Source organism: Mauremys mutica, chromosome 2 (assembly GCF_020497125.1).
Source record: "Mauremys mutica isolate MM-2020 ecotype Southern chromosome 2, ASM2049712v1, whole genome shotgun sequence".
In the NCBI taxonomy this organism is placed as follows: domain Eukaryota; kingdom Metazoa; phylum Chordata; order Testudines; family Geoemydidae; genus Mauremys; species Mauremys mutica.
The window spans coordinates 83,431,999-83,444,347 of NC_059073.1; the positions used below are offsets into that span (position 1 = coordinate 83,431,999).

The 12,349-nt window shown below is 42.2% G+C and overlaps 1 protein-coding gene across 1 annotated transcript in view; it reads right to left on the reverse strand.

The window, feature by feature from the left end:
* The window catches only part of LAMA3 (laminin subunit alpha 3), a 178,186-nt gene that overhangs the window by 37,364 nt on the left and 128,473 nt on the right, over positions 1 to 12,349 (reverse strand). The window contains exons 46-53 of the mRNA XM_045004766.1: positions 9,043 to 9,093; positions 8,533 to 8,684; positions 7,851 to 7,961; positions 7,634 to 7,745; positions 4,695 to 4,862; positions 2,552 to 2,748; positions 706 to 822; positions 276 to 430 (exon numbers count right to left, since the gene is read on the reverse strand). Of these exons, the coding sequence (XP_044860701.1) occupies positions 276 to 430; positions 706 to 822; positions 2,552 to 2,748; positions 4,695 to 4,862; positions 7,634 to 7,745; positions 7,851 to 7,961; positions 8,533 to 8,684; positions 9,043 to 9,093 (1,063 nt within the window). The remainder of the gene's footprint in view (positions 1 to 275; positions 431 to 705; positions 823 to 2,551; positions 2,749 to 4,694; positions 4,863 to 7,633; positions 7,746 to 7,850; positions 7,962 to 8,532; positions 8,685 to 9,042; positions 9,094 to 12,349) is intronic.

A 12,349-nucleotide genomic window follows, 5' to 3' on the forward strand; every position in this document is an offset into this window, starting at 1 on the left:
TCAGGCCTGAATTGTGCCAGATACTGCACAAACTCAAGTTCCCTGAAAGTGTCTTCCAGGAAAAACAGACCAAGACTTGAGACTTAAATGTCTAAGACAAAAAGCAAGCAGAAAAAAAAGAAAACTTTACACACCACAAAGCAGCAAAAGGAGGGACAAGCCCATTTTTTTCTGTCTTTACATGTCACCTTAGAGGGAAGTGAAATTATGCACAGTACATTACAATATTGTACATCATGTACTTGAACCGTTCATTTACAGAAATTAGAACATACTCAGCCAGTTGTCTTGCCAGGTCTTGCAAAAACTTGGCATGTTCCTCTGCCCTCACCACCAGTGGCTCTTTGCTAGCTGATAAGGAAAGGTTCTTCAGTTTTTCATTCAAGTCCTTCCTCGCTCCATCTAGTTTGGCAGCTAGATTTTCATATTCCTGTGGTTTTATAAACAGAAATCTTATTTTTATTTGCACATATTACAAAGTGTCTGATAGTCAGCACTTCGCCCTTAGTCCTGCACGTGAAGTAATCCCTATTTCCTTGCACAGCTGTGTAGAGCAAGGGAAAAAAGAAAACCCCTTTGCACAGACTGCAGTTGATCAATCACATTATAATCTATCCCATTATATTTTTACTTCAATTAGAATGATGTAAGTTTTTACTCAGTTTTTTTTTAATTTAAAATGTCACACATTTTGATTAACTATACCTCTTTGCTCTTCTGCAGTAATCCAAGTATGCTGTTAGTCTGAGACAAGGAAGATTGGGCAGAGTTGAGATGACCCAAGACATCGTTCTGTTGTTTATTCATCACTTCAATTTGTTTCTAAGGAAAATTGGAGGGTTGGAAAGCATGTGATCAGTTCAGCAATTAGGGGTGAGGGGATGATCATCTAGCCAAGCTAGTTAGCAGCAGCATTTCCAAAGCTCTCACTGCTGTATTATCTAGGTGTCTTTTGGGGATCTAATGATTTATTGATATTCACAGGTATTTGGGGAAATTTATATTAGCACAGCCCAGTTTGTCAAGCCGAGCGAGGAGCCGACTGGAGCTTTGTTTGCCTATCAGTGTATAGATACAGCTAGAGAAGCTCTAATCAACTCCTCACACTGCCTTGAAGCATTGACATCCTGGGCCTCTCTCCTCTCAACCCTGGAGGATATAAAAACAAGAAACCCAATAGTGACCTTGTCCCCCTCTTCCAAACCTTCTGAAAGACTGAAACCATCTCCAGAGTTGGACTCCCTCTTTGGGTCTTACCAGTGACGGAAAGGGAAGGCTTTCTAGCTTGCGCTCTCTGGAAAGCTCTCAGGGGAGATTGAATGAAGATGCTTGGTTCCAGCATCTCCTGCTCAGTGGAGGGATCAGTGGGGAAAAGAGTCCTACAGCAGCAAGTACAATGGCCCTGGGGTTGTGGCAGGACAATGCACATCATAATCACAGTCACATGGTATTTGTATCCAAGTGTGTACGCAACTCATCCCAATAGTATGGTCTGCAATCAACCCATCTGTCCCTCTATCATATCAAATTTAATCTTATCACAAATACACAAACATTTCAACTGGTGGCAGCGGCAAAGGCAGAAATGGATTAATGATCTGTGCAGATACATCCACCATTTAAGATAGTCTGTAAATATTTTTAGCTGTATTTTTAGAAGTGATGCCTACACTGACATGTAATATTCTGAACAATTGTAATGTACAATTGACAGTAGAGATTCTACTGTCCAAGAAGTGCTAACAAAGTAGCTGAAAACTTAGCTTTGATAAACAATGCACTGTCCTTTGAATCAGAAATACTATTTGTTTAAGAGAATACAGGCTATAGTATGCTTACATTCTCTGCATTAATTCCATGTCTGACCAGTTCTATTTATTCATTATAACATCTACAAGAGTTCAGGGCCTTATTAAATATGTGAAAAGTCTAACTTAATCTTTGCTGCATTAGGCATCATCACAAACAGTGCTGCAGCATTTTTGATGAGGCATGATGGCAGGCAGCGCTTATTTATCAATAATTAATAACTAGCACTATTGAGTAATTTTCATCCATAGATATCAAAGCAGGTTAACAACAGTGGCTAAGGATCATTATTCCCATTTTACAGGGCAATGGAGGCTCAGAGGTTAAGAGACAAGCTAAGAACCATACATCAAGACAGTGGCAGGGTCAGGAACTGAGCCTACAGCGCCTGACTCTTTGTCCTGTGCTCAGTTTACTACACTCACAGAAGACAAAATGAATAATTATAGCTGAAGATGGAAATACTCGGAGCAGAGAGTATCCAGATTCTCATTTATACTAAATCCCTCTACACCACTTTAGTTGTATGAAGGGGCCTTTAAGTGGGAGTTAAGTGGAAAGGGGCCTTTAAGTAGGACAGTTGAGACCTCTTTGCACTGCCAGAGAGGTGGAAAGAGACATTTGTGCAAATGGGAATCAAGCTCAGAATGAATAGAATTTGGCTTTACAAAAAGGCCAAAAGTAAGACAGAAATATTTCCTCCCATCTAATAAGTCCAGGGTTTTTTTTAAAGTTCTATTACCTTAATGTCTTCCAAGAGCACTCCATTATCTTTGTTTAAGTTTTCAGCCTGCTTCGTTTGGCCAGTTGCTTCATTCAGAGCTTCACGAAGGTCATTGAGTTTGGATTCATATTTGTTTAATGAATCTCTTATAGTTTTAACAACTCCTTGATTTTCTTGCTGGTGCTTTTGTAGCTCATTCCTAACACGCTCCAGCACTGCAAGATTAGAATTGAAAAAGATTCACAGAAGCAAAAAAAAAAAAATTAACTTTACCCTGCGGGGTTCTGCCTTTAGGATTAAATAGCCCAGGCTTATGAGATGCTGAGCATCCTCAACAAATGTAGTTTCAGTGTGTGTCATGGGCATCTCATCCCATCAGTGATAAATGTGTTGCTTTTGGGATCCAGAATACTATGGGTAATTTAACATGACAAATCAGCTCTAAACAAAATAGGGTTGAAGGTGAACTTTTGGAAATACTAAATTTAAAAAAACCAACATTAATCCAATCCAGCTTCATCACCACACAAGGCCAGGGAGAAATTGGGTAAAGCCATCAGATCCAAAAATGCAAAAAGTCTAAATCTATATTTAAGTAATGCTGAAGTTGTGCCACAAACTGGGGCTTTACAATCTACTCTACCCCCAGTGATGGATATGACTGACTCCTATGTAGCACTCAGAGAACATTGTCATGGTTAACTCAAGCAGCAGGCCAAATTCTCGCCCAAGGTGCATCTATGATACAATGTAACCAGGAGCTCGGTAGGGCACCTCAGCAGCCGCTTGGTTCCAATCCTGGAGAGAAAACCCCTCCGAAGGAGACCACGTCTACCTCTCTTCTCCATTGCGCCTCCTTCCCAGCAGAGGAGTGTGTGACCCTGCCTTCCCACCTGTTAATTAGAGCAATCTGAAGAATGGTATCAAGGGAGAATGGGTTTTTCCTTATGTCCCAGTAGAGATGGCAGGAGGTGGGGTGGGACGTATTCCTACCCAGCAGCGTGACATATGGGATCTTCTGGGCCACACACAACTCAGAAACGGAGCTGTCAGCCATGGAGAGAATGGATCGGTTAGGCCAAAGCAGGGCCACCCAGAGGATTCAGGGGGCCTGGGGAAAAGCAATTTCGGGGGCTCCTTCCATAAAAAAAAGTTGTAATACTATAGAATACTATATTTTCGTGGGGGCCCCTGCGGGGCCTGGGGCAAATTGCCCCACTTGCCCCTCCCTCTGGGTGGCCCTGGGCCAAAGACTTCCTACCATGGAAGAGGGAAATATGGTCACAGATGGAATTCTGTGCCCCATTACACAATTTTTGTCTACAACCTTAGATATGTATGTGCAGCATCCGGTGCTCAGATGCACGACATTGTGTATGCCAGACAAATAGATTCCATGGAAATCATTTATGTACAGTTTGTGCAGTGAATGACATAAGGAATCCTGCTGAGCCCTACCTCACTCAAAGCCTGATCCAGCACCCACTGTAGGCTATGGGAGACTTTCCATTGATTTCAATGGGGCTTGAATCTGGTTTTACTGCACACATAAAAAAGTTGCCAAAAATACATATGATATTATATTGGATTATACTATTTCAGAAATAACATATGGTCACATAATTATAGACCATATCATAATATGGAAGCACATGGAGAGTACACAAGACTGGGGAGTAGCCTTAACTTTTGTACTTCTTGACCCTTGAGTGCTCAACTATACTGCTTTAATAGTTTCTTAATGTAGATTTTTTTATAGACTATTTACACACACCATATTATTGTATATAATTTATGTTTACACTATTTCTGTGCTTTATAATTAGCTAGTGGCTAGATGAATATAGGACTTTTTCATTTAGATTCATTTAGAGATCAAATAATGCATTAGAAAGCAGACATCAGGACACTGTTTCGATTTTTCCCCAATTTAACTTCTTTCATGATTACATTAAACATTCTTAACCTCCTTCAGAATCACTATGTTCACTTGAACAAAAGCTGATGACTGAAATACACTGCAAAGGTGCAATCAGATGCTGAAATTCCATATCACTCCCTGAGCATCATCATTTGTAGTCTCTTACATTTCAGACATAAGATTTGAACATTTTAAACTAAGCAGAATAACGAGCTAAGAGCTCAAGAAGAACCCCCTTACAGAGTTGAGCTTCTCTTCTCTCCCTCTCTGCATCTATTTGCAGTTGTACGAAGTTGCGTTTTCGCATCTCTCTCATCATCTGTTCTGCTTCGGCCAGTTCCTTGGTAGCATCTCCCATGGGCAATCTGTTGCCTTCTCCATTGGTGCCAGCTATCTGTTCCACGAGCACTAAAAAAAGGAAATACCACATTTAAACAGAGTAGATACTTAGATTTACACAAGGGAGACAAATCCCAGAGCAGCTCTTCTTTTTAAGCACATGAAGTCCAATCTTGCCTTCGTTACTAAGGGCTTGTCTACACAGGCACTTAGTTCATGGCAGGCTAGGTGAGGGTAGATTGAGGGTATGTCTACACTACGGGATTATTCCGAATTTACATAAACCGGTTTAGCAAAACAGATTGTATAAAATCGAGTGCGCGCGGCCACACTAAACACATTAAATTGGTGGTGTGCGTCCACGGTCCGAGGCTAGCGTCGATTTCTGGAGCGTTGCACTGTGGGTAGCTATTCCGTAGCTATCCCATAGTTCCCGCAGCCTCCCCCGCCCCTTGGAATTTCCGGGTTGAGATCCCAGTGCCTGATGGGGCAAAAATCATTGTCGCGGGTGGTTCTGGGTAAATGTCGTCAGTCACTCCTTCCTCTGGGAAAGCAACGGCAGACAAGCATTTCGTGCCTTTTTTCCCTGGATTGCCCTGGCAGATGCCATAGCTTGGCAATCATGGAGCCTGTTTTGCCTTTTGTGACTGTCACCGTATGTGTACTAGATGCCGCTCACAGAGGCGATTCAGCAGCGCTACACAGCAGCATGCTTTTGCTTTTGCATGACAGCAGAGATGGTTACCAGCCATACTGTACCATCTACCATACCATAAATCGGTTATAAGATGATCATGGTTACCAGTCCTTTTGCACTGCACCATTTGTTGCTGTCATAAGTGCCCCTGGCTGAGATCAGCCAGGGGCGCAAAAGCCAAAATTGGGAATGACTCCCTGAGTCAATCCCTCCTTTTTGGTATCTAAAAATAGAATCAGTCCTGCCTAGAATATGGGCAAGTGTACTAGAGAACCACTAAAAAGAACAGGAGTACTTGTGGCACCTTAAAGACTAACAAATATATTTTAGCATGAGCTTTCGTGAGCTGCAGCTCTTTTTGCGGATACAGACTAACACGGCTGCTACTCTGAAACCTGTCATTAGAGAACCACTGTATCATAGAACCAGAGAGCACAGCTGCTCTGTGTCAGATCCTGCAGAAATTATGAGCTGTATGCTATTCACAGGGGGTGCTCCTGCAACAACCCCACCTGTTGATTCCGTTCTTCCCCCAGCCTTCCTGGGCTACCGTAGCATTGTCCCCCCACTTGTGTGATGAAGTAATAAAGAATGCAGGAATAAGAGACAGTGACTTGTTAGTGAGAAATGAGTGGAAGGCAGCCTCCAGCTGCTATGATAGTCCAGACAGGACATTAAGCAGTGTGGAGGAGAGGAGCCCAGCATCCCGCTGCTAGTCCAGGGGCAACTGAATCTTTTCTTTACACATGAAGGGTGGGGGCTGATGGAGCTCAGCCCCCTGTCGCTATGATGAGGACGGTTACCAGCCATACTGCACCATCTACCAGGAAAAATTAGGTCCAGGCGCCCTTGATCGACCTCACGGATGCTAGTCGGCATAGTTACCAGTCCTTTTGCACTGCCCCATGTGCCAATAGGCTGATGATGACGATGGATATCAGTCTTACTGCACCATCAGCCACCCATGGCGGGGGGGAGCAAGGATGTTGGTGTTGAGTGCTGCAGCATCGCGTCTATCTGCAGCATTCAGTAAAGATAGGGTGACATGTAAAAGAGTCAAGAGAGGATTGTTTTCCCTTTTACTTCTAGGGGTAGGTGGGGGGGTGCGTAAATTGCCGAGCTATGCCCTGACCCACCGCGGACACTGTTTTTGACCCTAGAAGCATTTGGAGCTCAGCCAAGAATGCAAATGCTTTTCGGATACTGCAGGAACTGTGGGATAGCTTGAGTCCTCCAGTCCATGAGCGTCCATTTGATTCTTTGGCTTTCTGTTACGCTTGTCACGCAGCAGTGCGCTGAGTCCCTGCTATGGCGTCTGTCTGGAGATTTTTTAAAAATGATTTTGAATTCCGTCTTCTGTAACGGAGCGCTGATAGAACAGATTTGCCTGCCCTTACTGCAATCACATCCGCATGGTCCATGCTGGAGCTCTTTTTTTATTTTGATTTCGGACTGCATTGCCACCCGTGCTGATCGGAGCTCCACGCTGGGCAAACAGGAAATATTCAAAAGTTCGCGGGGCTTTTCCTGTCTACCTGGCCACTGCATCCGAGTTCAGATTGCTGTCCAGAGCGGTCAGTGGTGCACTGTGGGATACCGCCCGGAGACCAATACTGTCGATTTGCAGCCATACTAACCCTAATCCGATATGGTAATACCGATACTAGCGCTACTCCTCTTGTTAGGGAGGAGTACAGAAACCGGTTTAAAGAGCCCTTTATATCGATATAAAGGGCCTCTCAGTGTGGACGGGTGTGGCGTTAAATCAGTTTTACGCTCCTAAAACCGGTTTAAACGCTTAGTGTAGACCAGGCCTTACACTCCAGCTTGCCACGGACGAAGTTTCTGTGTATACCCAGCTGTACTTTGAAATGGGAGTAGATTAAAGCATACTAAGGAACTTTTAGAGAGACAAAACACACTTTAGGTTAATTGCATTAAACTGAAATTTATCAACAGTAATGCCACTGAAACTAGTTGAATTGCACCAGGTTTGAAATATGCCCATTGTGTCTAACTTTTTATTTTATAAAGTTGAATTCTGAAATCTTCTCCAATTTCAGAAGTGAATTAAAAATATTGTATGTATGGTGATGAGATTTTGTAAAATAAAACATCACATAACAGTAGAAATCACCCTTACCCTGAATATTGATGATGACAATTTGTATTTTTGAAACCAAATCTTTTCCTTTTTGATTAGTCTGACCAAAATTATTAAATAATGTCTCGGCTTTCCTGTAATTCATTTCAACCTAAGAAGAGCGGGAAAACGGACAATTAGAGATAGCACAGAGCAGACAAATTAATATTTTGTTATAAAAAGAGACGATTATTTTTACTTTGTTTTAATAAATCACCTTTTCTTGTAGTGCATTTACATCCTGATCAAGATTGATCAAGTCTGTCTCCAGCTCATCTGCCTTTGAGCCCTGATTCAGAACAGCTGAACGGTAACTGTTCAACAAGATCTGAAAATAAAGAAAAAACGTGTACACGACTGAACCAAACCTACCACCTAGAGACAGTATGTAACTAGAGCACAAGGACTGTATTTCTTCTAAAAAGTTAAAATACACTGGGCCAGATCTCCATCTGGAATAAAGATCAAGATTGCTTCATTAATTTCACAGGTGACCAATTTATACCAGCTGGCCCGTTGAATCCAATCTATTCCACCAGCAATGAGGGGATCTCAACTGAAGACAATTCACTGCGTGAGCGGTGCAGAATATACACTGCCTGAAAGTTGTAGGACTGCAGGAGGGTCTGGATGGCATAGCCCACAAAGTGAATCGGGATGGCCTAGGAGGGGGAGGGGCCACTGATTTTTTAAGGACCCCACCTGGACCTCAGAGCAGCCCTCCCACAGTGCAACCCCCAGAGAAAAGTAGCAGTGTATTGTGGAGTCAGCAGTTTGTCTGCATTTGCTTGCACTTCACGTTGACACAAACTGACATGGAATTCTAGTGTTCAGACGCTATTCTACACATCAGCTGAAATCTATTCCTTTACACTTTTTTTTTGTTGAAGGTCACTTACTTTTAACTCCTTGGTGCGTGTTTCCAAATGCCTCATCTGTCCCAGTGTGTGGGTGCTTGCATTGACATTTTGCAGCTGAGACTTAATCAACTGAAGCTCGTCACTCATTGTGCTCAAATCTTTCAGCAAAGTAATTACACAACTATCACAAGCTGAAAGGGAAATACCACAAGCAAAGGAAAACAATGAGAATCATTGCTATTTTGTGCAAAGAACATTTCAGTGGTCACAGTGAATGGAATGGAAGCCCTTTGATACTCTGTCACCAGGCACTACATGCATAACAAATGCAACAGCAAAGGTCACAATACTGAAAGTGACTAAATCCAGAAATAAGGATGCCCATCAGACTCTCTCCTTGTCTGGCATTTTCACCCTATAACATTTTCCCCCATCTCTAAGTGCTTAGCTGATTCTTGTTTGAACTGGTTCATGGTTACTGCCATTATCGTTGCCTTTTCTAGTTTGTCTTCTTTCAAACAATCATCAGTCCACCATGTTATTACCTACCATCACAATCTTCATCGGGATCCACATCTTTTGGGTCTTGGTTTAAGCATTCTGAAATCAGATACATACAATCAGTAACCAAGACATTGTTATTAAGATTTTGTTATATTAATTTTTGTCTTTGTAAAAAATAATTTTAAACTTTGCACTCCTAGGCCATTAAAATGTGAGGGCAGACTCTGCAAATCTGTTTTTCAAGGATAAATAATTTGCATGTTATAGGAGCCGAAGAGCCAGATTCATTCAATTGGTGTAGAGCACTGTGCAGCATGCCCAGTTATGGAAAGTTTGCCAGTGTGTGTGTGGGTTGTGGTGGCACAAGGCTCCTTCAGTCTCAACCGTACCAGGGGGCTTGCAGGCAAAGCCGGCCGTGCTGCTGAGAAAAGGGACATGGCCAGAAAGGTAAGAGACGTTCTGATTCAGCTCCCTCTGGTGGGGCTCCTATGAAGCACCCTAGAGAATTTAAAGCTGCTCTTCTTCAACTCTGCTCTACCTTGGGGGTGACTCCCCCAGCAATTTGCAAATTCCTGTGCTACAGAGGGGTGAATCTGCACGTATCATATACTTTAAAATGAGAAGTTTTCAATAATCTTTACTAAGACTGTCAGAATAAAGATCCTCTAAACTTGGTATGCTATCAATGCTGGGAAAAGAGTAAAATAGAAATCATTCACTCCTGATGCTGATTTTTAGCCACAGAATTCACCTGACCTTTGTGGATCTATGCTGAAAAGCAACTCGGTGAGAATGGCATTGTAGGGTGCCATGTTTATCATTTCAGCACTAATTTCTATTAAAAATGTGCTAACACTTCAAAAATAAATATATATATTTTATCTAATCATTAGATCTGCAAACTCAACCTAGGAATGGAGGGCCAAGGGTGTGCACAGGCATGCTTGCAGATGTTACCCAGAAAACCATTTTGTTGATGATTCACAGGTAGGAAGAGAATCCAATTCACCATCTCTTAGCTAAACTGGCTCTTCAATGCTTAATGGGTGTGAAACGTGAAGAGAAAATATGACACAAATATCTATGTATATACACACACAGGGAAAAGATCTGTGGTGTAAGATGATGTCATTTTTACATGGTCACTTTTAAGAGTAGAACCAGGTTATAAACCCTATTTCAGGAAAGCAGCATGCTTAAATGTTTTCCTAACATTAAGCTTTAGTAATCTCTAAAATCGCAAGGCAGCTGTACTTTTATAACGCAGCTGGTCACTTAAATCTTGATGTTTTACCCAATGAAAATAATTCAGGTATTTTCTCCTGGTTGGCATGGGGTTATGGTTGAGTTTGTACCTATGCCCTCGATATGCCAGTGCTGGACCTCATGTGAAATTAAAGGGATTTAAAAGTATCCAGGATGCCTCTTCATTATTTCCCTTTTTCTTCTCCACAAAAAAACATGGACCACAATTAAGTTTACATAGTAAAATACAGGCAATAAATGAGACAAGTGTTCTTTAAGCTAATGGTTTACTGTGAGGTGCTAATGCCGTCAATTTCTGTTGAAATCTAAGGGAATTGAGGGCACCCTATACCTTGAAGGAGGCACTTAGGACTGGGCTCCCTGCTGCCAAGAGTCAATGACAACTTTCTATGTGTCAGACTACAATGTTAAAGTTTGACCAAAACTATTATGAGATCCTTCTGCTGATAATAGCAGCATGGAATAGACTAGGATCATAGCCTGGAACTTCAGAATACTCTCAGGAACTGCATGGCTCTACCTTCTCCTTCACCATTTGCATCTTAGATCACTGGTAAGTTCAATTGATTACTAATGGACACTTCACCAATATCAGAGGGAGACAGGAGTCACAAGGGAGCTACTGCAAGAGAAGGATTTAATTTATTCTGAATACAGACACACTTGCACTCCTGCTAGTGTATTATCCAGCCACCACTAGAGATATTCCAAGCAATCTCCAAGAAGTGAAAAATAATTATGACTTTTATTACAGTCTCTGGCCCAACTACAAGATCAAAAAAAAATTTTTTTTAAATGATGAAATTAAAGAGTTTTACAGCAAAAAACAGAATGTCACTCACATAACCTGCCAAAACACACTGTGCTGCTGATCACAGGGGATTTTAATGCCAATGTGGAGAAAGAGGTGGCTGATCAGAATATAATGGCAGAGAGAAACTGAAAACAAATTGACTCACTGACTTCTGCTCTAAGAATTAACTTGTCCTCGCAAACTCTTACTTTGGAATGAGAGCTGGAAAAAGGATAAACGCTCTTCAGATCAGCGCCATCAAAAATATAAGCCTAATAAAGTGGCATTACTGTAATGACGAAATGGAAAACCAGCATTAGCTAACAAAAAATTCTACCAGGTGCCAACAGCAACTCAGATTACCAGCTGTTTCTGTAATGTCTTAGACCAAAATCAACAGATAAAACAGTCATCTCAGCCACTCAGATAACAACCTGGAGAGAAGCAAAGAGTGGGAAAATCAGTAGTCACTGGTTTTGACTGGTCTGAAACATTGCTAAAAATGTGAGAAGGAAAAGTTGCTTTTGAGAGAAAATGAAGTTGACATACTGAAAATGAAAATGAAATTGACATCAGAGAGAAATCAATGAGGAATGAAAATAAGGTAGAATCAAAGATCTCATCAAGAACAAAGCCCTACTTTCTATGAACAGGTACCAGTGTCCCAAAGGACAGAAGTAGATAAGCTTAAAGAAGGGCTGGAGGGCATAAGATCAAATCCTTTATTCCACAGTGGTAATGGATAAAGCAAACATCATACACAGATGTGGTAAAATGTTCAAAAACACCTAGGCAATTTAGGACTCTGAGTCCCATTTTCAAGGTCCTTAGGGAGCTGGAACTTAAATCTCATTGACCTTCAGACATAGGCCCCCAAAAGCCAGATTTACAAAGGTAGAGCCCTGCATGGATACAAATTTATATCCACGGATATAAATCGGTATCCATGGAACTGCAGGGCTCTCTGGGAACCGCAGCAGCAAAGGGAGCAGAATGTGGGGCCACCACTCCCAGAAATCAGTGCACCGCACCGGCAGCTCCTCTGGCATGCCTGTACCGTCTCCAAACAGGGGATGCAGACAGCTGTGTGGAAGGGAAGGGGGACGGGGCTGGGAATGGTACAGCTACACCAGAGGAGCTGCTGGCATGGGGCGCTGGCTCCTGGGAGTGGCGGCCCCATGTTCTGCTCCTTTCACCTCTGTGGTTCCCGGGAGAGCCCTGTGGTTCCGCGGATACCAATTTATATCTGCGGATATCCGAATCCGAGGGTATAAATGTGTATTCGCTCAGGAC